Genomic DNA, 27,389 nt, shown 5'->3' with positions numbered 1-27,389 from the left:
TCGTTGTTGTTGTTGTTGTTGTTCTTATTCTTCTCTGAGGTTTTGCTCATACATCCCGTCTTCTTCTTCTTCTTCTTCTTCTTCTTCTTCTTTGTCTCCTCATCCTCAGGTCTTGGCATTGCCAAACAGCCTGCCATGGAGGCCTTGTTGGGCTCTCTTATTGGAACTTTTGGCTGTGCAGCCAGACCAGGTTGATTTGTACTTCCACTATTGACTTAATGCTTGCCAAGCTGTATTGAGTCATGCTGCTGAGGGAAAGAAAGAGGGAAAGTCAAAGGTGGCCCGACCGCCTCCAAGCCAATACAAGCACGTCAAGAGTTAAAGACTCTCCTTCAAGCTGTTATAATGGAGGCCCAGATCCTGCTGCAAACAGTCACTGTTGTATGGCCTACTAACATTACTGGTTATAACCAGCTGTTTAATTGTTTTACCCAGCTGTTCAGTTGTTTTTAACCAGCTGTTTGATGGTTCTTACCAGCTGTTTAACTGTTTTAACCAGCGGTTTAGTTGTTTATAACCAGCTGTATGATTGTAAAGTTATCAGTGCAGAGCTTTTCTCTCTGTGGCTGGTTAAAAAAGAAAAACAATACTAAAACATGGGGATAATACTGTAAATCACTAATCACAAATGTTTACAGTGTGTCATCGTTTATTTACATGAAGCTTTTTCATTTTCCAACATCACACAGCAGAAAGAGTTCAGAGTGAAAAAAGTACAAATGACAAAAGTGTCCAAAAGGATAGAAAATGATTTTACAGAAAGTTTGGACTGTACAGCTGAAAGTTTAAAAAAGAAAAACACCAAATGTACAGAGTGAACCTGAATGCATCACAGCAGAGACCACTGTGATGTCACACTGACAGACTGTCCAGCTGGTCCAGGACCTGAAGGGGGATGCAGAACATCATCAACTGGTCCTCAGAACAAATACTGGTAGAAGAGAATACTGCACCCAGATAATGCTGATGCTAATGCTGGTACTGCACAGTACACAAGTACAGTTCTATACTCGGAACAAATCGTGTCAGGACACTGAGGTCCTGTCCTTTGCATGTCTGTGACGACTCCTGGAGGAGTTTATACTCTCTGGTCACACATATGATGAATCACAAGGTTTCTGAAGACTGAATCAGATATTTTGAAATAAGTTTGACTTTAGACGTATGTCATTCAAATAAAATGAATTTAATATTCCTCACCAGAATGAAAGAACTGAAAGCAAACTGTAGCATAGTGAGACAAAACTTGGATGAAATATAACTGAACGTGTACACGAATAAACACAATTTTAATACTGTAATTTAAATAATTTGTCATACTTTAAAATTTGTACAGAGTTTGGTTGGTGGCTGTGGGGGTTCTGCTTTCGGACCAATGACCATGTTTGTGATGTATTTCTGTAGTCTGGGTTATGGCCTGAATATCTGTAGTGCTCAGTATGTATGGAAAGCCAATGAGAGCATTATTCGGCTCCTTTCCCTGCCGTTCTGTGTTTTCTAAATCTGTTAATACAGTTTTTTGTGCAGACTGCCGTTTATTCCTCTGCTGTGTCTGAACGCCGTCCTGTACGGTGACCACAACGCCAGAGTCAAATGTAAGGAAGTAAAGCTTTTTTTCTACCAGAGAAATATCCATAGAATTGTTGCTTAGGTAATCTCCTCTCTCTTTTTTCTTGTACTATTTAACTTGTGGCTGTCATCTTCTCGTCATCAATAAAACAGGATAAATATAATTAAAGAAACATGTGACTGACTGAGTGCGTTGATAACCACCGCCGTGTGACTGCTTGGCTTGACCACGGTTGTTTAGTGAAGCCAGATAAGGAAAGATGTTCTGCGTATGTTGAACTGTCCATGTTTAACGATTCCAGCTTGTGATGAAGGTCATTGGCGAGTTTCCATTTTCTAGACTAGCTGAACTCCGGCTCAGACTCTGTTTCTTGTTCATGTGTCTGAACGTGAGGTGACTGTATGAGTGCATGTGACCGCAGCTTCCTGTTGGCGGTCAGACTGGTCTCTGTGAACCTGAATGACCTGATTTTAAACAAGTGAACTCTGAACAGACACCAAAAACACGGACTAACACAGACTCAGAGGTTTTGGTTCAACTGATCAGTCTGAACAATAATAAATATTGTTGATAACAAGTTGTCTGTTTGACGCCTTCAGATCCAGAAAACACCGATTTTAAAAGTTGCATTTCATTCATGTCGAGTCCATGAACATTTTTATGAAAGTGTGAAGCTCAGAACAAAAACAGGCTCCATTCAATCAATCAATAAACCAATCAATCAACACTGTGACATCATCGTCTGATTGTCACTGCAAATAATTTTCATCCTGAAAAGTTGAAGAGGCTCATGGAATCTCCGATCCTCTTATTGCTTCCAGACTGGATTGTGGACTCTGACCCCGCAGAGTCCTGCAGAGGCCTGAAGTCCTCGTCAGACAGACTGACAGGAAGTTCCTCTCTCACGTTCTCCTCAAGAGGAAGATTTGTTCTCATGTTTAATCAAACAGACGTCCAAATGAATCTGCGACCATCAAAAATACATTTTTCAGGTCAGATGTCCTGAACTTTAAACTTGTGGAAAAGCTAATGCTAAATTCATTCTGCTGCTACTGATAGCCAACAGTTAGCCTGCCGGGTTTCTCTCTGCTGAGGTCGGCAGCATCAGGAGCCTCTTTTAGAACTGTTACCATGTGTGGCTTATAAAAGTACATGATTGTTATTATTAGTAGTTATATAAACTCCTGTATATCCATCCATTATCTATACACCGCTGAATCCTTTGCAGGGTCATGGGGGGGCTGGAGCCTCTCGGGCGAAGGCAGGGGACACCCTGGGCAGGTCGCCAGCCTACCACAGGGCTACATATACAGACAAACAACCACACGCTCATTCACACCTATGGACAATTTAGAGTTATCAATTAACCTCAGCATGTTTTTGGACTGTGGGAGGAAGCCAGAGAACCCGGTGAGAACCCACGCTGCACAGGGAGAACATGCAAACTCCACACAGAAAGACCCCAGGCAGGATCGAAACGGGGATCTTCTAGCTGTGAGGCGACGCTGCTAACCACCGAGCCACCGTGCAGCCCACTCCAGTATATATCACATTATATATATTACTATACCTTTGTTTTGTTTGTTCAGTCCAGCTTATTCGGGCTGTATAACATATAAGATGATCTGTTTGCTCTTTGTATATTCTGTCGCTGTCTATTTTTGTCACAAAATTTAATTTTGCACAAATTAATATCTATTTATCTATCTATATATACAGATATAGAATTAAAAAAACATTCACACTGACTTCATATGAACATTGAACAATTATTATGCTGTAATAAATTCATAATTATAGTCCTGATGTCAACTCTTGCGCTCTGTTGCATTCATTCGTCTTTTTTTAAATTTCCTTAATTTGCATCCTACAGACAGTTTGATGACTGAGACCCCTGATGCTGCTTCCAGTCACAGAGACTGGAGTTACTGGTGTGACTGGTTCTTCACTGGGTGCAGGGAAGGAGGAAGCTTCCTGCTTTCATAACGTAGATGTGATCGACTGTTTGTTCTCATGGTCATGTCTTTATATTCTTTATAGATTATCAACCTGCAGTATAGCTGTTTAACGTTTAGTGCAAACTGTAAGAATACCTGAAGAGTCTCACCTGACAGTTTCTGTCTGGACTCACCTGAGGGTTCAAACAGGTCACCTGATCGGATCAGTTTTAAACTTAATCAAAAATTCATCTTTCAGACTTTAAAAACTGCTGGTCTGTTGGACTGAGCTGGTGATTCTGAGTCCTCAGAGAGAGAGTGCAACAGTTTCATCATTATCATCATCATCATCATCACTTTTATCAAAAGTTCATATAAAAACTGGTTTAGTCCTGATTGTCTGAGCTGAGTCTGATCACAAATTAAAGACGAAGACATAACCGTAGAAAACTTTAAAAAACAATCCAACAACAGTAAAAAACCTGCAGTTCAGTTTGTTCTTCAAGTTTTGAACGTGCGACACGTCAGCTGTGTTTTTCACCCAAAAACTGGGGGGGAAAGAAGCTCCGACTTAAGCTTCAGTCTATTAAATGATGTTTAGACATCAGTATCGTGAAATTAAGTTCCATCCCTGATCGAAACAACAGTTCATCAAAGCTGAGCAGTATCCAACCCTGATCCAGAAGAGGGTCCACAGATATGTGGTAGTCTGACATGGGTTTGACCCGAGGGGGCTTATTCAGATTTGTTTGGTAACACACCTGGTTTTGGGGTTTGCTTTGCTGTTAATTTCAGTTTTCTTCTGCTGACAGCAGCTCTGACTGACACATGAAGATTTACAGATCTGAGTTCACCCAGAAACGCCCCCCTGAGGTCAGACTGCAGCCTCCAACAGGACAGTGACATCATCATCCTGTGTGTGACATCATGGCAGACGGGGTTTCAGGTGAAGTCAGAGGGAAGTAGGTTCTGACAACCAATGTCTGAACCACAAACATGATGTTAACACTGAGCTGCAGGTGTTCTTCTGGTTCTCCTGAAGAACCAGCAGGACACGCAGTCCAGGGAGTTGGTGATCCCAGGAAGCCAGCCCGGATTGGTCTGCGTATCTATCCATGAGCGGTCTGATTGGTCAGTGAGTCAGACAAGAGTTCCAGGAGACGGCTGGTCCAGAGTCAGGTCTCTGAGAGGAACCTCCTGTTTCTGAGGAGGGAAGGAGTCGTGGTAGAGAGAGCTATCCATAGACCTGAGAGAGAGAGAGAGTCAGCTGGTCAGGTACAGGAGCTCAGGTGTTCTTACAGCGATGGATCTGTACCTGTACAGGTCACCTGACACGTACCTGCCGTGCAGCGGGTGTCCATGGAAGGTGGCTGAATGTGGCAACGTCTGTTTGTGATGCGGCAGAGCGTGACGATGATTTGTGTCCGTCTGATAGGTCGACTGCTGGATGACACCATGAGTCCTCCGTCTGCCTTGCAGAGCTCCACCGCCTCCGGCCTGACCTTTGACTCCATCGTTAACCTTGGTGTTTACCCCTGTGTTGACCTTTCCATTGGCCTGGTTTTGGTGGGTGGAGCCTATCGTGTTCCTCAGGTACCAGTCCCGCAGACCTGTCAAGCACAAACATCAAAGATTAAATTACAAGAAGCTCCAGCAGATCAGATTTAATTCTGTGTTACTTTCATTTTCTGAATTCAAATTTTCAATCATTTTGGTTACAGATGTTCACAAAGTGCTGCTGGGATAACAAACATGAACATCCATGTTTGCAGATAACCTCGACCGCATTTATGGTGTCGCTGCGTCCCCATAATTTTTCCATAGCTGGTGTATATTTTTCATGGGGTGGTGATTGAAACAACTACTGTCGATGATCGAAGCATAATGGTCCGTAAATTTGATTCTTCCACTTTAGAGAATTTTTCTTTTGCCTTGTTGTTGTCAGTCGATTGTGGCCGTCTCATATGTGTTTTTCTTGTATTCCCTCTTGATCTCTCTTTGAAGACGGACTTGTTGAAAAAGCTCCTCTCTGGTGAAGATGTGGCTGTCAGTGATTCCACCATTGCAAGGTTAAACACCCCTGCTGTCCACCATATATGGGTTAGGGCAAACAATACACAGGAGGAGTGGGCCTCCTGCTCCACTCCTCCTTCTCAATCCAGCTGGACAGAAGCGGCTGAAAGAGGCAGAAGGAAAACTTGCTACCATGAATGATCTCAAATCGCTTTCTCCCTCTGCCAAATAACATATTTGGCCATCAAACTCTGTCCCCGGAGCAGACACAGTCCCATTGGCTGGCGGTCCTCCACAACTACCAGGTGGTGCATCACTGCTGCTTCGCCTCCCCCCCTTCCTCACTCATCGTAGGAGACTCATGCTGAGATGTGTCACTTCAGCCAGGTAGCTGTCGAGTGTTTCACTGGAGCTCACCTGGCTGACATCGAGCGGAAGCTGCTCTCATCAAAAAATATCCCATTGTGAGTACTTCTGTTCATGCTGGCATCAACCATGTTTCAGCAGACTCTGACTCAGTTAAGGAACAATTCAATGCAATTGCTCCGTGTTGAGAGTCTCTGAAACATAGTGTTGTTGTCTCCAGTCCCACGTCTGCACCAGTTGAACTGGTGGTTGAATTAACTTGTGATGTGTGGTAGGCGTGACTTTTGAGGACCTAAGGTCAATAACGTTAACATTACAACTGAAAGAGTTTGCTGGAACATGACTGTTGGTGTCGACAAAAGTACATGAAATATTCACCCTCTTCAATATGAAAACATCATTCACCGTCTGGTCACGTAAAAGCAACAAAAGTGGAACCTGTTTGATTTCTGCTGATGCCACAAAGACATCACGGGAAGAGAGGAGGCACATTGATAAACACTTCACAACAGTCAACCCCCCCCAAACATGAAGCTGTTTGCTGGTTAAAATGGTAACAGTCTGGTTGTTTCTGTCATAATATTAGGATATCAATCAGCTTTGGATAAAATAATTTGCAGGTTATCTTGGTTTTATTTTCACCTTTCAGTCTGCAGATTAGAGAATACTACCATAGACAGACATAGAAACTGCATCATGGACGTGCACTGTCTGATGTCTGTCCCCAATTTATTGACTTGTTTTTAATTTTGTGTGGTGTAAACAAACTCACACGTTTCTCAGAAACTTCACATGGAGTTCTGTGGACTCCCACAAGGTGGCCTCACATCCTCTCTGTGGTTAAACAGTAGAAACCTTCATGCTGCAGACAGTCGAGTGTTTCTGCTGCAGTGACCCAGTTTCATCTCCACATCATTAAACATTCATGAGATTTCATCTTCACAGATTCGGATTTCAAAACATCACCCTATCAGAGCACAGACCCGCTGAACTTTACATTGAGTCTGTCCACTGATGGATTTTTTTTACTGTGTGTGGTTTGTCCAAGTGTTGTTAACATACCTAGCGGTTCAGGATGGTGGATGCATTTTGCAGTCTGCTAGGCCAGGCTTAGCCAGTGTCCAGTTTTGGAAAGCGGAAATAAACTACAACATACCTGATGTCAAACCACCACAACTGTCTGACAGGAAGGAACCAGATTCACTTGTGTTTTGTCCAATCACTTCACTGCTGGTGTAAAGTTAGCTAGAGCTCGTCCTCCAGCTGTTTCTGTTTCCTTGGAAGCAAAATATTATCCCTGTTATCAAACTGGGAGCCTTTTCATCAAACTGGTTGGTTGATTGTATTTTTGTTGGTGTTTCCCTCTTGGCAACAGCTGCATAACTTCAATAAAATACATCAAGAATTGAACATCCTGACAGAATTACACTGAGCCTAAAACTAAAACTCTCTTTCAGTGGTGGTCCTGGCTTTTTGCTGTGTTGGCTGCAGTGGTCTGTGTGCTTGTGGGCTCAGCAGGTCTGTGAGCAGGACTGGATGGCAGGTTAGCTAGGTGCCCCTGCAGGAGCTAATGGAGCTTCTCAACTCCCAAAATAGATTGATTGATTTCTCTCCTCAAAAAAATTGTCAGAATTGAATTTAGTGATGGAATAACAAAACCTTGTGAAACACTTCCTGTTGCTGCTCCGGCCAGTTGTCATGACCATCGCTTTGCATAGTGAGACACAGTAAGCGAGACAGACTGGTCCAATGCAGACTGGAGATTGTTGCTGAATCGGTACAACATCTGGGATTTTTGGTGTACTGCAGATTGGGCTTTTGTCCAAGTACTGTGTACTAGATGCTACAGTTGGGCTGAATCAATATTCACTGCTACTAGAGTAGGTGGTTTCAAACACAGCCAGAGTGTTTTATGGTAGACTCTTTTATGGTGGACTCTACTCCACATCAAGGACAGTCTGCTCTGTCTCTTCTTGAAGAGGGCATCAGTGTTGTGAGACCAGTCCAGTTTTTTGTTGATTGACTGTCACACCCATCACATGACCTTTTTCTCAAAGAAATTCATCAGCCTGTATATTTCTATGAGCCTACCAGTGGTTAATGATATGCGTTTTCAGGCGGATGCATCTAGACAGAATTATTTCTGATATGGTGCTAAAACACTCGTCTGAACAGAGATTGTTGTCGTTTTACAAGACTGTTTTAAAATGAAAACATATTTGTGTGGACTTAGCCAGAGTTGACTCTCTCCACTTCCTCCCATTGGATGATAACAGGGACAGGCGCCCCCTGTCCCTCTGGTAGTCCACTACCAGCTCTTTGGTCTTGCTGATATTGAGATTCAGGTGATTTTTGTACCATGTGACGAAGCTCTCCTCATCCAGAAATGAAGTCAGTGGAGGTGGCAGAAGCCAGAGCTAAAGCAAAAGTCTGAGGTGGAGAGAGTAAAGAGGAATGGCACCAGTAGAGTTCCTTGAGGTCCACCAGTGTTGCTAATGACAACCTCAGAGGCACAGCAATCCACTCTGACATACTGTGGCTGGTAGTGAGGCAGTATGTGATCCAGCATGCATTGTCGGGATGAGATTCTGCATTGCCAGAAGTTTCTCCTTTGAGAGACAACAGTGGAATGGATACAACGGCATGTAGGTCATGCAGATGCTGAGTAGGGGAGACCTGAAGGGTGAGGGGGGGCTGTCCTCTGAAGTTATGGATGAACTGAGGAAAAGGGAGATAGACATGGTCTTCGTCTCTTCCACTGAGGAGAGGAGAGCAGAATCCACAGTAGAGGTGATGGCTCTGGACCCAGACACACTGAGTCTGGTTCATGTCAGTAGCAAATTCTGGGCCCCCTTCTGAAGCAGACTGGTTGCAGCCTGTCATTCGTTTCATTCCATTACATACCTCCTTCGCACTGTTCTGTACTTAGGCCTTAGTCCTTTCCCTGCACGTCATCTTGGCCTCACTCAGTTTCCCCTTTAGCTTCCTTTGGACAACTCGGAGTTCCTCACAACCCTTGACCATGAAGGCCCTCTTCCTCTGGTTGAGGAACCAAGGAACTCAGTTTATTGTTCTGGAAGTAGCAGTTCTTTTGGGAGGGTACAATGGTGTACAAGGGTACAGAAAATGTTAGAATGTGATATATCATGAGAGAGACCCTCAACGTGATCCCCACAGTTCTCCTGGAACAGCTTCCAGTCAGTGATATGGAAACATTCCTGGAGGACCTCCATGGCATCCTTAGACCAAACCTTCACAGTTCTTGTTCTGCCCACCTGTTGTTTCACCAGAGGCTTCTTGGTTTAAGGGTGTATCAGGTGTTGTGGTCTGATTGTGGGGGTCGAACAGCAACAAAGACATCTGCCTCTCTTCTTACTGCTCCGGCTAATTCAAGTAGGTTGTCCAGTACAGTATATTCCCATTCATTTGTTCAGATACAAAAAAAACACACACAACAATCAACTAGAAATGCGACTAAAATGCTGCAGTGGTGCAAACAAGTTTTTGTCAAGAAAACAGACAGAAATAGAAAAACAAGGTACTGTAACAAAAGGCTACCTGTGCTAGCCTCCTGTTTTCCAGCATTGTGATGAAACAGAAGATGCTTGGCACTTACCTTCAAGGGCGAGGGCCTTGTGGAGGCTCCTGGTGGCCTCCTCCAGCTGTGCGTCCTGGTTGGGGGGCAGCTGTGGGGGTCGGGGGGGCAGCAGGTGGGGGTGGGGATCTGGCTGGATGGCGGACAGAGGAGGATTATGGGTATCAGTCTGGCTCTGCTGTACTGGCAGGAAGGGGCCACAGGATTTGGTACGGGTCACTTTGATTCGCCGCTGGTCGCCCGGGTGGGCGCGGCAAGTGGCTGGGGCTCCCAGGGGCGGCTGGGAGGAGAATCCGTTGTAGAGCAGCTGTTGGTGTGATGTGACTGGCTGCCTGTTGTTGGTCTGGGACTGCTGTCGCTGCAGCTGCTGCTGTTTGCCCCACACGTAGTCCAGCAGGACCTCGTTATACCCGCCTCCTCTTCCTCCTCCTCTTCCTCGCCCCATCCCTGCACCCTCGGAGAGTCCATTATTTGTCCTTGTCCGTCCGTCTGTCAGCGTCTCAGAGCTCCTGAATGCTCCTGTGGTGTTTGTTCCTCTGGATCCCAGCAGACCGTTTACCCACAACCCACCTTGCTGTGCCCCCCCCTCATCCTCTGGGGGGTTGATGCGGTCCAGGAGGCCATCTGAGCTGTTACTGTGACGAAATGCATTAACCCTGACCCCCGTCTCTGCCGCTGCTCCTGGATCAGCGGGGCCGGATGAGGGGGAGGAGTCCTGAGAGCGAGGGAGGGGAGGGGGAGGATGGAGGGGGAGTGGTGGGGGATGGGAGGGAGGCAGGGGGAGGGGCCTGTTGGTCTGAAGAGTCTCTGAATGGTCAGTCCTGAAAGAGGAAGCACCGTCAGGGACATTGACAGAATGATTTCAGTTTATGTGAGGACATTTACTGACAGTTGACAAGGTAAGCTAGTTGTTAGCTATCAGTTAGCTAATAGCTAACTATGTTGGCTAACAGCATGCAACCTGCTGCATCAGCTGTCTGTAAGTTTGCGCATAGTGTAGTTTAAACGTAGTGTGCAAGTTACACATAGCTCTTAAAAACAGATGGCGTCATCAGTTAGTTAGAATGTAAAGTGAAAATAGACCTTGAAAAGAAACAAATCATTTGTGTTAAGGTGAAACTGAGAGCAAAGTTAACGCTGTCATTATGGCTCCATGAAATGGGAACTGTCGCTTGGATGGGCTGTAACAGAAACATCTACCTGTTCAGGTGCTGATCTCTGCAGTATTCTACATCCAGATGAAGGGATGTTGCAGTAGTTACTAATCATGACTCTAGTTCTATGAGTTACAGCCAACAAAGTGCAGCAAAAGCAAGTGAATTAAACAATCCTTGAATCATGAAACAGTGAGGTTTATTTGACAGATAAAAGTGTTTTATTGAATGTTTACTCGTAACTTATTTTATTCCAGTTGACTGAGTTTAGCTAAAGTAGAGATGGTTCAACTGAAGTGCTGAGTTCAGTGTTAAACAAACTAGTTACAACAAAGCTGTTTGTGCTGACTTTTAAACCCATAGACCAAAACAGGACCCGCTGCTGGAACAGTCTTTTCAGATTGATGTCCCACAGGCCGGAGGGTAAAAGTCACATCATACTCATATAACAGAGCCCATTCACACCCGGATCTGTACCTGGACATCTTGTAGTGATGTGTGATCACTTTTCAACAACATGGAGCATCTCAGGTAAAGGAAGCGATGCAGGAGTCTCAAGAGGGACCATTGCAGTGTGCACAGTGAGGATCATGCGACTGTAACATGCTTTGCTAACTTGGCTAACACTACTTATTTTCTAAGTCGGTAATGAGAGCCAGGTTGCTAGCACTAGCCAACTGACTCTGGTCTACTTTCTTGTTTCAGGTGTCGACATGGTAGATCACATGTTAGTGCCAACTGGAGATGATGTCATAGTCTCCCCACAAGGACAGTAAGAAAGGTGTGTGTGTACCTGTTGTGCACTGAGTTCCTCCTGGTTTTATTCTGGAAGAAAACCTCCACCGGAGAACCAGCAGAGACCAGAGGGGGTCGACACTGAGAGACGCTGTCATCTGACAAGCAGACAGACAGACAGACACACAGTCAGTCAGACAGTTTGTTCCATTTGTCCTCCTGGTTAGAAGTGTTTAGCAGGAACGACCCCAGACACCACCTGCAGACTTGTGTACTAAAGACTTAAGTTCCAGAGAACTGGACTCTATTTTCTAAACAGGCTTAAAAGATAATTCCTGCACCATCACAGCACACTGAAACAAAAGTGTTTGTTTGGTCCTGATGGGCTCTGACTGTAACTGGAAAGATCCCTGCAGAGGAATCTTCACCTTCAGCTTGATCCGCTCTGTCTGGTATTGTGTCTAAATCTCGCTCAAAGAGAAGTCTCGTCCTGAAGTCTCGCGAGAGTTGAGCTGTTGCAGGAAGACACTGGCAAAAACCAAACTAGCGCCAAAGGCTGAAGTTCCTCACGTGGCCACTCGAGGCTGGTTCCAAAAGCGACTCAATCCCCATAGACCCCCACATTAAAACGCCCAACTTCACACCAGAAATAAACATGTTAACAGCCTGATGCAAAAAGGTTCTGCATAATTATCAGGCAGCTAGCTGCTGAGTTTCAACAACCAGACTTCATTTGGCTGCCTCAGCTCCACCATCGCTCTACTTCGATGGCCATTTTTGGATAAGATGGGTGGAGTCAGGTGCTGCTAAGATGGAGACAGTCGGAGTCACTGAACTTCATGGTGACTCTTCAGAAACCTGTGAGTGTCGTCACAGAGGTTAGAAGGACGTCAGGAAGAGCTTGTTGTATTGGAGTATAGAAAGCATAGTTGATTGAGAGACCAGAACAGACCAGATCAAGTGAAAGTAAAATTATGTTGTTGATCCTTAGAATAACAATCTGAGCTGTCAGAAGCAAAAATAAGCACTTTAAGTGGACGTACATTGACGGGTGCAGAGGGATTACACTGCAGCCCATGTGTCCGACAGTACAATACTACAGTACACTACAGATGACTGTGACAAGAGGCACAAACATATTCTGCTGGGTTTATTATGATTAATGTCCTGAAAAGCTTAGAAGCAACTTGTAGCTCAGTCCAGGTTCTATAGCAAACAGGTCTTTAATGATGTCAGAACACACACCCACAGACCTCAAGTACACTTTAATCCACCTCTGCTCTTACTTTGGTAGTTTTGTCCATAACTTCCTGTGCAGTGACAGATTGTTGGTGACATTTCAGCTGGACTCACTTTCAGTTTGAGCTCCAGACGAACTGTTAAGATCATGACAGAAACGGTTTCGTTTCAACCGGACTGATGGTGTTTCTGACCCATTAGATGCCTTTCTAATGATGTCACTGTGACATCACTATGATGTCAGATCCCTGATGTTGACTTTGTGAGTGCCATGTTGCTACTGATGATGGAAATGATGGATGAAACTGAACTGTAGTTTTCTTTTGAGGAGTAAAGTGTGAAATGTTGTTTCTGTTACCGTGATCGTGTCCTGTTGAATCTGACGTTGAGCTGCTCTCTGACCTCACCGTGTCGTCTGGAAACACACACACACACACACACACACACACACACACACACACACACACAGATTCAGAATAACAGCAGGAAGAAGGAAGTTTTCTCGTCTTCTGAAAACAATGACTTTTCATCTACTGCCAGCTGGGTGTGTGTGTGGGTGGTTTGTGTGTGTGTGTGTGTGTATGTGTATGTGTGTGGATCACGTGATGTCATAGGAATCAGCCACTCAGTGGCCCAAGGGTCAGACGCTGTTTCTACTAATATATCAAAAACATCTTTTGAAACCTGGAGAAATCTGGACAATCACGATCACATCAATAAAGTTTAGTGAGACAATTTTTTTTAGGAAGCTCGGTGTGGACGGAGACCCACTGCAGGAACAACCATTGAACCATTGAAATCTTATTAAAAAGACGACAACAGGAAAAACAACAGTTTTGACTTGATGGAGGACAGAGGTCCAGCTGTGGGACAGAACACCTGATCATAAGTGAGATTGAATGACCTGAAGTTTGCATATATGTGATAAGATGATGAAGAGGAGGTGACGCCAAAGAATCAGCAGGGAGTGCTACATGACGCTACGCTAGCTAAATGCTACGTCATGACGATGGTAGTGTTGCCCTTGCAGACGAGCTGTTGCTTTGGTGACCTAAACTGTTTTGCAGCCTCTTGACAAAAAACATTTTAATGCCCAAACTGAGAGTAAAGGTTGCGGCAACAATTATGTCACATCTGTCGACCAATCAAGATCAACAACACCTGCTCCTCCCCCCCCTGACTGAACTCTGAGTAATGTCACTTCCTTATTTCCAGGAAGTCGTCCTCAATGCAGACGGAACAAGAACAGAAGCAGAACTGACAAGTTTTTTTTACATTAAGGAGCTGATTGAACAGCCCGGACACCTCGGCTACGTCAGCCTCATCGCGATGACTTACACTTGTTCCATCTCAAACTGCAGCCAGCCAAAATCATGTAAAACAGGCATCTCAAACCGATTCCATAAAGGGCCACGTGGCTGCAAGTTTTCATTCCAACCCAGGAGGAGCACACCAGGCTGGAATCAATTAATCAGCTGATCTCAGTCTTCAGCTGATAACTAAGTGATCCCTTGATGTTGATTGGTTGGCCTGATGTGCTCCTCCTGGGTTGGAATGAAAACCTGCAGCCACGTGGCCCTTTATGGAATCGGTTTGAGATGCCTGATGTAAAATATTCTAACAATAGAAGTCAGCCTGGAGAGACTCTGGTAGGTGCAGGTGGGGCACCTCCTCATTACGGATGTGTTTGGAGATGACTCGACAGACAGAAGCCATGAAGCTAACATGGCATCGTGAAAACCGTGCATCTCTTCAGCATTGCTGACAGCAGAATCTGCTATGGATCTGTTACATGTTGTGACTGTGCTGATCACTCGTCAATGACTGTGTCTCCTCTTGTATCCAGAGGATTGATGAGGTCTCATTACTGTTTCACACCTGAAAGCTGGCTGAATATTACACGCACCATCACATCAAGGTCTTCATTCTAAAACTGTTCACTTTACACCCACATTTACCGAGGTCTGAGATTCAGACATAGCACTACGCCTACATGGTACAACAGGTATTAATCCAGCCTGGTCTTAGACCAGGACCTGCTGAGAGCGGCCCTGCAGTGCAACCACACCTTCAGGCGAACACCTGTCTCACACAGCCACAGCTGGTTCATCACTGTGATTGGTGGAGAGCTGCAGGTGTGCGTTACCTGTGTGGCAGCCTCTGTGTACAGTCCTCTTGCCATGGTGTGTGTGTGTCTGAGTGTGTGTGTTGTGCTCAGAGTCGCTGTGTTTCCTCAGAGCTCCGCTGAATAAAGTTTTCTTCGGCTTCGAGCGCTGAGAGTCTTCCTCCTGAAGGAGACAGGACAGAGAACCTTCAGCAGATCTGATACCACATCAAACATTTTTAAATACATCACATTTGTTTTATTTGATTCAGTTTGACGAGAATCATCTTCATCTTCATCTTAGAAAACGAATGAAGTCAAAGAGACTTTAACAGTGTGGAGGGTTTCTGAAACAAGTTCAGGTTTAGTTCTCAATGTGAGGTCATGTGAAACTTTCTATTTTTCTCAAGCTGTGTCCATGACTGTCACATGTCACCAGCAGATACACAATGCTCATAAAAAGTGTGAGAGTGGAGTCACAGTGCTGCATTAGCATGACAAGCTAAAGCAATGGATAACATCAAGCAGAAGTACAGCGCTGGGTCTTAGTTTGGATCAGGGTCTTAAACTCCGCAGCAGGATTCACGTTCAGTCCTATCAGGCATTCCCGTACCTGTACTTCCTGTTCCTGTTCCTGATCATTTCATAATAAATTCAGGTGATGATGATGAAACATCACAGAAAAATCAGCAGCACAGACGGACAAACTCAGCTCAGAGGTCACATGGCCTCTCCTCACCTCTGCTCGACACTTCCTGTTTCCTTGGCGAGATGTCCCGCCTCTCCGTCGGACACAAGGCAGTTTCTCTCCCGTCTCCAGGGGGAAGTCACTGGGCACCGCACCTGTCAGCTCCTGACCAATGACAACACAGGAAAACCAACCGCATCCAATTAAATTCATGCAGTCATGACAAAAGTTGAGAACAGCTCCACACAGACAAGACTGAAACCAAATAACATGATCAGCTATGATTGAAGGATCTCTGTTGGAGGGAGGGGTCAAATTATGACATCACTCACTGCCTCCTGCAGACAGAGGCGCCTCAGCTCAGCCAATCGTGTGCTCAGCAGTGCCTGCAGGCTCCGCCTCCTCTCCTGCAGCTCTGCCATTCGTTCTCTCTGCTTCCTGTCCGGACAGGTGAAAGGGTCTGCACACACACACACACACACACACACACACACACACACACACAAAGGGAAACAAACACGCTGTAACATGTCCTCTTTAACATTTATCATATTGTTGTTGTTTGTGCTCACCAGGTGCTGAGATGAGTTGACCTTTGACCTCCATGGCTTGAGTTTCCCATGTGAACCCGCCTCCTCCCTCCTCGCTGCTCGACTCCTGTTCGCCTCCCCACACACACTCACTCACCTGCAGGACACATTCAGTTTAACTCAGTTCAATCTTTATTGTCCCCTGTTCACAGACATCTGCAGCACACATCATGTGTCACAGTTCTGATCACAGCAGTACCTGAAACCTCTCAAATCACCTGTCACCTGTCTTTAACCAAACTGCTGATGCCAGTTTTCCTGTCTTGTTTTCTCATCTTCTATGCACAAATGGCTATCAATGGAAAAAATGACGCTCACCTTGTAACTGGGTTCATAAGAGCTCCAGTAGTTTACTCCTGTGGCCATTCAACAGCCTGAACACTAACCACAGGCCTGCTTCTCTGGTCCACTGGTTGACTGGTTGGCTAGCTCTTTGTGGCTGGATGGCAGTGACGTTGCAGTTCTCAGGTCAGCCTGTAGAGGGCGTTAAACAGTCTTCACCACCTCTGACCTGAATGGAGAACAAAAGAAGAATTAAAAGTCAGAAATGTCAACAAGAGCATTGAATATGGTGACAATCACGTGACCTGGTCATCAGTCGCGTGACAAATCCAGAGACCAGTGTTACACCACAACTGACATGATCAGAAGACCAATCAATGAATCGATTGACAAAAAAATCATTTTCAACTATTCTGATCGAACACATCATCACTTGAGCCATTTATCAATCAAAAGCTTTCTCTGAATATATTTCAGTCAGTCGTGGGATTTCACTTCAGGACTGGCTGAGTCGGTGAAGGAGAAAACGTGGGGGCTGGACTAGTCTCCACCTGGTCTGTGTTTTACTACACAACACCAACACAGTTCAGGCTGGTTTTCATGAGGCTGTGAGTACACACAATATGAAATAAAACCACAAATTTTCCAAAAGAGCAAAAATCCCTCAGTCAACACACAGAGCTCAGGCTGGGCCCACGGCTAGCGGGCAGCTAGCTGCTAGCTTCCAGCAGCTCTGGACCAGCTCAACCTCCCTTGACGAGTGTCCTCCCATCGCTGTTAAACAGGAAGGTCCTCCTCCAGACAAACCACGAGCTGAGCCCTAATAATTATGGCTCAGCTCGTGGTTTGTCTGTGTGTGATTATGGCATAATCGATGAAGATGATCAATCACAGATCAGTGTGAAAACAATCAAAACTATTTGTAATCCTGATTGTAACAAATCCAATGGAGAAATACACACAACAGAACACCACACGCACACACAACACAGACACACACAGACATCATTACACAACACACACATGATCTGGTCATTGTCACAGCGCCTCCTGCTGACTGGAGGTGAACTGCATTTATTTAGTCAACATTTTAGCAAAAACACAAAACATTTGTTTAAATTTAGAAGATTAAAACAAAAGATAAAAAGGAAATGAACGAAATAAATGAATAAAATATGAAAAGGTAGCGCCCTCACCTCTGACCTTTAACCTCTGTCCTCTCTGAACTACGTAACCTTTCACACAGACTCCAGAAGGACAAGATGTCCTCTGAGTGCAGGACAACAGAATGAGCGTCCCTGAGAACAGGAAGTGGAGCCCAGCAGGAAACAGGAAGAAGGAAATGAGCGATGAAAAAAAGGAAATGAGTGCACGAGAGAGTGGGCAGACCAGTCTGGATTCACACAGTGTTCGTTAGAGGGGGAATATAAACACTGAACACGGTACTGAATACTTCCATTCCATGATTTTACTCAGCTCTGTCGCCTTGAACAGCTCAGACCCTCCACAGCAGTTTACCTGCATACTGCACACCTGCAGACACAAGCAGCTGATCAGTGATCAGATTTATCACCTCCTCCTGACTGATTCAGTAAACACAGTTTCACTGTTGGAGGGACAGCCGTACAGTTCAGGTACTGATGATAAGAGGCGTTTGTTTGTACAGAGAGATGAGCCGGAGAAAGTTGAGGACAGAAAAGGACAGCCGGGGCTGCTAATACCACATCAGCAGATTGAGGTGGAACCACAGAAGAAGAAGAGGGTGGACGAGACACCGCTGAGTGCTGCGCGTTAGCTGTTAGCATCAGAGAACCTAATATGTTTGTTTAGATACCGTCCCCGTTCAAAAAAAGATTGATGATTCCAGGACAGGTAACGGTATAGGTGTCAGTGAAACCGCAAGCTCTACAGGTGAACTGCAGCCACGTGTGAACACTGAGTCTGCTGAGCGGAGACTGTCCACAAAGCTTCAGGGAATCAAAGCGAAGCTCAAAGTCTGATTCGGTCAGAATCAGATCCGAGCTCCTCAAATGTCCTGACTGCATTAAAGAAACACACACTCCACCTGCGGATGGAATCACCTCCAGTCAGTGCTGCAGGGGAGGAGAGCATAGCCTCGGCTCTGGCATCACCAGCCAAAGATGGAGGTCGCAGCCTGGACCTGCAGTGAGGGGACGCCGTCCTCCTGAGCAGAGGAGCCTCCTGCTGGACAGGTGGCCTCAAGACGACTAAAAAACAACCAGGATCTCAAAGTGTGGCGTAAAATGTTTAAAACTGGATAAAAACATCAATTTATGACGCTGATGTTTGATATGAAACAACCCAAGTCCAAGAAACTGGAAGACACTGAATGAATGATGAGTTGCTGATTCTCCACGTGAGGCTCACCTGAGACAAAACTGACCTGAGAGCAGCTGACTGTCCACAACACACTGAACAACAGCCAGAGAGACTGAGAGGAAACAGTTAATGTGAGCTGTGAGGCTTCAGCCCAAGAAACCACACAAACAACTGCTTATTATACACACACACACACACACACACACACTAACACACACAGTAACACTAACACAAACATTAACACACACACAGACACACTACAGCTGTGTGTAACACGCACACACTGACAAATGGTCTCCTCCTCTTCCTCAGCTCCCTTCTGTTATTTCTGCTCCTCACCACTTTCATCGTCCTCCCCCTCTGCTCTCTCCCTGTCTCCTCCTCCTGCTCCTCCTCCTCCTCCTCTACATTCCTGTGTCCTGCTGACTCGTGTTCAGACCTGCAGCGTCTGTCCTCTGCCTCTCTCTTCAGACCATCACCGCAGTCAGCAGCGAACTGATCAAACTTTTCATTGACCAGGTTCCTGAGGGCACTTTAAAAAACTGTTTGTATTCTGAAGAAGAGCTCGGTCATCACGTGATGAAGAGCTGAGACACATTTCCCTCACCATTTTTCCTCTCAGTGATTTACACAGAGTCCTTTTAACTGCAGGGTGTCACAAAACGGTCAAATTCATGAAAGATGGTGAGGATGATGATTTTCTGTGATTAAAGCTGGAGCTGCTTCCTGCCTCTCTTCCTCTGATTCATCTCACTCTGAACCTGTTGGTCTTTCTGGACTGATGGAGGGAAATATTTAGATTTGTTTTACATGTTTTGACCAGAATAACGTGAATATTCACACAGACAAGCAGCTATTTGACCTTGCTGGCTGCATTTGTGTGTGTGTGTGTGTGTGTTTGTGTGTTGGGGGAGGGGTGTTACTCTCACCTCTCCTCCCCCCTCCTCTCAGGTGATGCAGCTCTCTGATGAACAGCTGATAAAAGCTCTCTGAAAACAAACTGCTTCCTGTCTGCTTTACTGTCCCAACCTCCAGAAGCTACGTGAGCATATTTTACCATCAACCCTCAGTTCATCAGTAACTATGATGTAAACATGATGTAAACATGATTAAAACATGGTGGAAACAATGATGTTTATATCATGTCTGTTGCGTTTTTTTTTCTCCCAACTGCTATTACCTGCTGTCTATAATACCCAAATTTCCCCGGATGGGGATTAATAAAGTCTGTCTTATCTTATCTTATCTTGAACATGATGTAAATATGATGTAAACATGATGAAAACACAATGTAAACATGATGTTAACATGATGAACACATGATGAAAACACAATGTAAACATGATGAACGCATGATGTGAACATAAGAAGCTAATGTTGATGTTAGCTTGAGAAGCTAACATCATATAAGCCTCTGTTGTGTTGCTGATTTTAGTGAATTACGCATTAATTCTTTCTGCCTTCTAAACGTTTCCATCAAAGACAGAAATTAAATTATTAGATAGGATTTTACATTATTTTGAAACTCTGTCCTGCTCAGGACAAAAAGGCACGTTACTTCATTAACAAACATTACATCACATACAAGAAGCTAATCTTTCACAGCATGTTAGCTGACTAGCGCTTAATGTTAGCATTAAGTTGTGACATGTCTCCAGGTGACTACGGTCCCATAGAAATACTGAATAGGTGCATCCACCAAATCAGTGATTGGACAAATGTCTTCCAGCCAAAGATCAAACAGAAACCATTGTTTTTAGAGCTGAAAACTCAGCTTCAGTCACTAATGTTAAAGACGACAAACCAGACCAGAGATCTGGGTGTAGTCCTGGACTCAGACATCCAAGAACAGAATAGATTAAAGGTCTTCTGTCCCAGCAGAATTTAGAAAAACTTGTTTTCTTTTCAGTGGGCTTGACCGCTATAAGTCTGTCTTCACAGGCCTCCAATCAGACAGCTGCAGCTGATTCACTGTCCTCACTAAGACCAGGAGAGACCAGTCCAGTTCTCACATCTTTACACTGGCTTCCTGTGCGCCAAAGAACTGACTTTAAATCCCTCCTGTTGCTGTATGAAGCACTGAGTGGTTTATTCCTGTGCTGTTATCTCTGTTCTGAATCGTCCAGACTTCTCCGATGGTCTAGATCAGGTCTACTGTCCCCAGAGTCCAGACTAACCTGGAGAAGCGGCGTTCAGTTTTTATGATCCACATATGTGAAACAAGCTCCCAGAAATTGCAGGTCCGCTCTGACTCTCAGGTCTTTCAGATCAGGGATTAAAACTTTTCTGTTTGACGATGTGACTTTAACACGTGGTGGGAAAATAAAGTCCAGTTCTTGTTTTCAACAATAATTTAGACAAAGAATCATCAGCTGTCCTACCGGAGGACACGTTCAGGTGCCAGATCTGCTGCAGTAAATCATACCGCTGCTGATTATGATAAATGTTTCATTGTGACATAAATAATTTTATGTTTATGTTCTAGATTTACAGCTTTGCTAGAACCTGAAATGATGACTGTAAAAAAACAATATATTCTAAACATGCACAGAGCCTCATGAAACTTTAACTCCTGAACTATTTCCTCACTGCACCTAAACACACCTTAACATCAAGAGATTTTATCATATTATACAGAGTGTTCCAGAGGAAGAAATCAACCTGCTTCAACATTTACATGATAAACAGCATATTTATGTTAAAGCACATGAAGAGGTGAAATCTCATATTCAGCAGTTTTAAGCTCAAAACATCAAACATGAAGTGAATCAGAATCAGAACCTCCTCAGCTGAAAGCAGTTGAAATACTTACAGAGGCTGAACCATCCCGTCTGATCGACACTTCAGTCTCCCCAGAAACATGAGCTGAATCCGGGAGTAACATCCAGAATAAAAGTGGAATAGAAACAGATCCAGCCAGTAAAGTCCAGTGAAACTCAGCCTCATCTGCTCTGAACGTCTCTGAGCCCAAACACATTCACACTGACTCACAGCTGAGTCTGCACAGTGAACTTACTGCTGTCACACACATCACTTCCGCCACACAACTTCAAATTAAAAGCCCACTGAAGCGCTCATCTCACAGGAAATGCAGTCTGATTCCTATCAAAATAAAAACCTTCCATTGCTTTATAACTTTATGACAACAAGAGCAGCTGTTTGACCACGCAAACAAAGTAAACATGCAGCATTTTCATGGTTATATGATGTAAACAGAAATTGCCTCAGGAAAAATGCTAAATGCCAATGAACTTACAAACATACAAACAACATAGATGGACAGATAGATAATGTGAATAGATATTTGAAGAAAGAAATGACTTTTAAAAAGATATTTTAGAAGGTTTTTGCAGTCCAACATGACAATCTGTTTCGATATGGCACATTCTGTATGTGCATTACATATTTATACATGTTACATGATCACATATGTTAACATTTTTATCACATATAAAAATTATAGCTATTCTGTCATATTGCATTTTTATTGTTTTCATGCTTGATTATATTTACGTTATTTTACATTAATATAAAGTTCTATAAAAACAAATTATGTCAAAAATCTACGATGTCACTTTGATGTGGGACGTTAACACTCACTAATCAGAGGTAGCATCTTGTATGAATTTTTCTTGTCCTCACATCAAACATTTGTCCTGAGTGAGATCAGAGACACCAGCTGTTTGTTCGACATTAAAATATAACAAGACGTATTCAGGTAACACAGACACTAAACCACAAGAAAACAAAACATTAACGTACCACGTTAGAATTTCAGGTTGAACGTGTTTATATTTTTCTCCTTACCTGTCTCCTGTTCCTATCTGTCTCTCTGCTCTTTTTCTGGTCCTGCTCTTATTTTGAAAGATGTCAGATCCTGTTAACATGCAGTGTCTCTCTCTCTCTCTCTCTCTCTCTCTCTGACTTTTATTTTGGTAACTTGACTAGAAATGTGTATCTCTCTGTCTCAGAAACATAGCAGCCCCCAACCCACTGCCTCCACTTACATTAGCAGAACAAAAGACACCCCCCCCTCCACCCTCCCCCACGCAACAGACACACACAGATCATTCATATTCAAACACATCCTGCATTCATCTGTTTTCACATTCAGCAGCTTAGAGCTCCAAACATCAGCAGGGAACTAAAAAAAAGATCCTGCAGAGATAAGTGAGATTCTGCAGACCTCCAAGAAGCTGAGAGTGAACATTAAGACGAAATGCTTAATAATGTTAACATGCTACATTACATTAGCATTCTACATTCTGTTAGTGGGTCCAGACTGCCAGGAGGCTGTGATGAACACTTCTGTAAGCAACATGCTACATTATGTTAGCATATAATAATATGTTTGTGAATCCACACCTGTGAACACTCATGCTAGCATGTGACATTATAACATGCTACATTATGTCAACATTGTCCTGCATTGTTTTAGCATACTGTATGGACATGTCGCAGCATGTTAATGTGCTTCATAATGTAAACATTTTTCTGAAATACGGAAGCATGCTAGAATATGTTAACATGCTACATTATGCTGGCATGCTACATTATGTTAACATGCTACATTAGAATCTACTAGTACGATGCTTGCGTGGAGGCTCTCAGAGGAAACATTGATATGTGTCTCTCCTGAGTTAGATGAATGTGGTTTATGGGGACATGTGGTGGATTATGGAGACGTGTGGTTAAACTGGTCCATGGGAACGCAGCGTTAGTCAGCACTAACCAATGAGAGCATCCACTGAGAACTGGCTTTTAATTCAGGCTGAGAGAGTAGTCATTAGAGACAGAGAGAGAGAGAGAGATAAATAGCAGCTTCAAACTGTGATCAGTTGTGACCATCATGAACTCTGTAATCACTCTGACTGCATGCTTTTTCTTATTTTTATCTGTTATTTGCTTAGCCCGAATTCGCCACTCTTCTAACATCATGTCAGTGAATGGGTTGACTATTCCAGGTCAAACAGGTTTATCCCGGGTCACAGCAGTCAGGACAGAGACTGTGAACTGTAAAAACTTTAAACCTCTGATCCAAAGGCTGCATTCAGCTCATTATATGTAGGTTTATTTGTAAGTTTGGCTTTGGGGACCTGAGAAGAGGAGACGAGAGAAGAACCTGAGGAGACCAGATCACTGTGTGCTTTCAACATCAGCTAATTAATTAATAACAGACTTTATAAAGACGATTTGAAGAATCAGTTCAGACTCAAAATTAATAATAATCAGTTCAGACTCTGAAACGGTATTCAGACTGCCGTTTAAATAAGAACTAAATAATATATTAAGTGGCAGAAGTCATCAGACGCTATACTGAAGCAGAGGTACCAATCATGTAAATATAAGTAAAAGTCCTGTATTCAAAATAAGATGAGGTATTATCAACTCCATGTACTTAAAGTATTAGTGGGAAAGGTTCAGTTATATGCAGTAAAAGTACTGTCTGTGCAGTAAAATGTCTACTGTGACTGATCTCTGATTCTATGTGACATTATTAGATTGTTAATGCTGAAGCATCAATGTTAGAGCAGCATGTTACTGTTGGAGCTGCTGCAGGTGGAGCTGCTGCAGGTGGAGCTGCTGCAGGTGGAGCTGCTGCAGGTGGAGCGGCTGCAGGTGGAGCCGCTCCACCTGTTCTGCTGTTTCTGCTCTCTGATGAGTCTGAACTGAATCTGTTTGGAGCAGGATCAGGTCTCTGCGTGAGCAGCCTCTGATTCTGATCTTCTTCCCATGATGCTCTCTGTTCTGTTGTGTCTGCTGCTACTGGGGCGAGCAAGAGACAGAAAGAGAGAGAGAGAGAGAGACAGAGAGAGAGAGAGACAGATAAAGAGAGAGACAGAGAGATAGAGAGAGAGAGAGCAAGAGAGAGACAGAGAGACAGAGAGAGAGAGAGACAGAGAGAGAGATAGAGAGAGAGACAGAGAGACAGAGAGACGGAGAGACAGAGAGAGACAGGGAGAGAGACAGAGATAGAGAGAGAGACAGAGAGAGAGAAAGAGCGAGAGAGAGAACGTCACACAGTTGATGGTTTGCTTTGATTTGAAACACCTGCAGCTGTGTGTGTGTGTGTGTGTGTGTGTGTGTGTGTGTGTGTGTGTGTCAGACACAATCTATCACATCAGATTTCTGGTGAACATACTGAGAAAAACCAGCCTGAACTTAGAGATTCAGACTCATATTTTACAAATCCACGGTTAGAATTCAACACAATAACTATCTAACTAACTCCAGTTTGTGGACTTCCTGATGAAAAGATCATCAACAAGAAATACAGACGTCTGACTGCACTGCATTAATAACTATAAATCTTATACTCGTTTTGTATATGATGTACATGTATGTAGTTATTTTTTATTTTGTTTCCCTTTCTGTTGTTTTTTTGTTCTTTTTCTACATCCTGTTTTATTTTTGCTATAGTTGCTGTCTGCAACATCTTAATTTCCCCTGTGGGGAATCAATAAAGTTACATCTCATCTTATATAATGAGGCTCTAATGGGACTAATGGGAACAGGATGAATCCATCACAGGTGTGATCTGATATCATCAGCACTGAAATCTCAGTTATCATTATGAAACATCGGATGATCTCAAGAATAAACTGACAACAACCCAAACAACTGATTAGTTTTTAGTTCTGCTTCCTGTTCTGCTCCCTCTCCCTGCACTCTGATTGGTTCTCTTGATGCTCTGGCAACACAAATGTCTTTACACAGCACATCAATAAAGCAAAGTGAAACTGAGAGGGAGAGAGAGAGAGAGAGAAGGATTAGAGGATGAAGGAATGAAACAGATTTAAAAGGGGAGCAAACAGGAGGTCAGAGCTTAATATTAAAACTGATAAATTTAGATTTTCATCTTCTAACTCTACTGATGACACAGTCCCTGTCCCAAGCACCGGCCTCAACCACTAACATTAAAACCAGATCCGAGAAGAACCAGACAAAACGTCCTCATAAGTTGTCAAAACATGTCCTGATAAGCTTGATGTTGTGCAAACAGACCTGAAATCTGTGAATTTAAACTCTTCTATTGCCTCAATGTTTTTCTGTTTCTCTTTGTGTTTGTTAGCGTCTTATGGTTAAACAGTGACATTGGACATTATGCATATGATGGACAATGTCTCATAACTCACTGTGCAAAGACAACAACTGTAACCGGAAGACATGTTTATCCTCTCTCATCTGGACTGTCTGAAGAGTCAGAGGACAATGTTCAGAGAGACAACCTGAAGTAATGAGAGTGAGACAGGAGTCTGGGAGACACACAGGTCTCTCTGCGTGTCTGTGTGTGTGTCTGATCAGACAGACACACCTGTCTGTGCGTATGATGTCAGTCGAACAGGTGTGTATAATGGCAGACATGTCCTGCAGCGCACAGTGGTCCTTACAAAGACAGGAAAACCAACAGAAACGCACAGATAGCACACACACACACACACACACACACATACACACACAGACAGTATACCATACACACAAAAACAGTAAAACAACACACACATACACACACAGACACACAAACACACAGATACACATTCTGATACTCTGTGTGTGTGTGTGCGTGTGTGTGTGTGTGCATCGCCTGTGTGTGTGTCTGTGCATCAGTCTCTGTGTGTGTGTGTGTGTGCATCAGTCTCTGTGTGTGTGTGTGGAGGATGAATGTAGGTCAGGAAGCAGATTCTCCGCATGGCAACAATGTAGAAAATCCCAACTCTGAATACTTGCATCCGATTGGCTGAGAGCTCCAACCAGGCAGCCAATAACCTTTCAACCCTCAGGACACTCAGGGTGTGTGTGCGTGTGTGTGCGTGAGTGAGCGACAGAGAGACAGAGGCAGTGCGTGGCGTTGAGGTGACATCACAGTGACATCACAGATGCAGCAGCTCAGTGGGCGGGGTCACAGACAGGAAGTCTCCTGATTGAATCATCAGAACAAACACAGGTGACAGACTGAACCACCATGGAGTCGACTACAAATCCCAGATAGCATTGCTGTAAGAGCCGTCCAATCAGAGAGCCCCAGACTCTGTTGCTGAGCGGCTGATGGAGGTCATTTCTGTAGAACTGTTCAGTTCTGGATCAAAGCAGCTGCTGAGGATTTGATCTGAATGGAGGTGTCACCATAGCAACAGCCGCCAAGGCTCATGGGTACGGTGGTTTTATTCCCGCACGGTGCAGACCAAACTGAGACTAAAACTTTTTTTTTTTCAGGAAATAAGGTGCAACATTTACAGCAGAACACAAAGTTACAGCAGCGACTCCTGAACTTAGTGTGCAGCTGATTTGTGATGAATTTATAATTCATCATAATGATTACCAGCATGACATCACTGTGACAGAACGACTTTTACTTTGACGAGGTTCTACATCAGATTACTGCTTCCTTCTGCTGTGCATTAACACTGAGTCTGCAGGCGACATGTCAGCACATCAGACAACTGAAAAACACAGGTTTAAAATCAGCCCAGTGTGGCTCAGTACAGCTCCAGTATCATCTGAGGCCACCAGAGGGCTTGTTTGGGTCCAACACCAACAGAGCAGTGGAGTCAGTGTTGTATCAGTGCTGAACGAACCCTCACTGTGTCGGTTTTTACTGAGTGCCGGTTTTTAACAGAACAGAAGAAATAATCAGTTCATTAACAACAGCAGTCAGAACATCTGAGTGTTCAACACCGACACACCTGAATGTGACACTGCACGGCGAGAGCTGCCTGACGTACGGCACCTGAACGCCTCATCTGCACTGATAACTAGTGACATGCTGCAGCACTGC

At 44.1% G+C, this 27,389-nt stretch overlaps 1 protein-coding gene across 1 annotated transcript; it reads right to left on the bottom strand.

The window, feature by feature from the left end:
* Window positions 1-2,987: 2,987 nt before the first annotated feature.
* On the bottom strand, window positions 2,988-21,565 carry ccdc120a (coiled-coil domain containing 120a). The gene is made up of 11 exons (XM_041946018.1): window positions 21,426-21,565; window positions 16,310-16,502; window positions 15,974-16,088; window positions 15,734-15,861; window positions 15,453-15,566; window positions 14,756-14,897; window positions 12,968-13,024; window positions 11,429-11,528; window positions 9,503-10,302; window positions 4,847-5,117; window positions 2,988-4,753 (listed from the first exon to the last, which is right to left on the bottom strand). The coding sequence occupies exons 2-11, from the start codon at window positions 16,355-16,357 to the stop codon at window positions 4,648-4,650; spliced, it is 1,881 nt and encodes a 626-aa protein (XP_041801952.1). The 5' UTR covers window positions 16,358-16,502; window positions 21,426-21,565; the 3' UTR covers window positions 2,988-4,647.
* Window positions 21,566-27,389: the final 5,824 nt, after the last annotated feature.

Source organism: Chelmon rostratus, chromosome 10, assembly GCF_017976325.1.
Source record: "Chelmon rostratus isolate fCheRos1 chromosome 10, fCheRos1.pri, whole genome shotgun sequence".
Lineage (NCBI taxonomy): Eukaryota > Metazoa > Chordata > Actinopteri > Chaetodontiformes > Chaetodontidae > Chelmon > Chelmon rostratus.
Note: the sequence above shows the minus strand (reverse complement) of the source record. Positions and strands in the feature narration are given on the sequence as shown.

Excerpts from the sequence above, each read along its gene's own strand:
- ccdc120a (XM_041946018.1), bottom strand. The coding sequence starts at position 16,357 with ATGGCCACAGGAGTAAACTACTGGAGCTCTTATGAACCCAGTTACAAG. Across the intron at positions 14,898-15,452 it reads ACAGGAAGTGTCGAGCAGAG|GAGGAAGACTCTCAGCGCTC; the intron begins GTGAGGAGAGGC and ends TGTCTCCTTCAG. Across the intron at positions 13,025-14,755 it reads ACACAGAGGCTGCCACACAG|ACGACACGGTGAGGTCAGAG; the intron begins GTAACGCACACC and ends GTGTGTTTCCAG.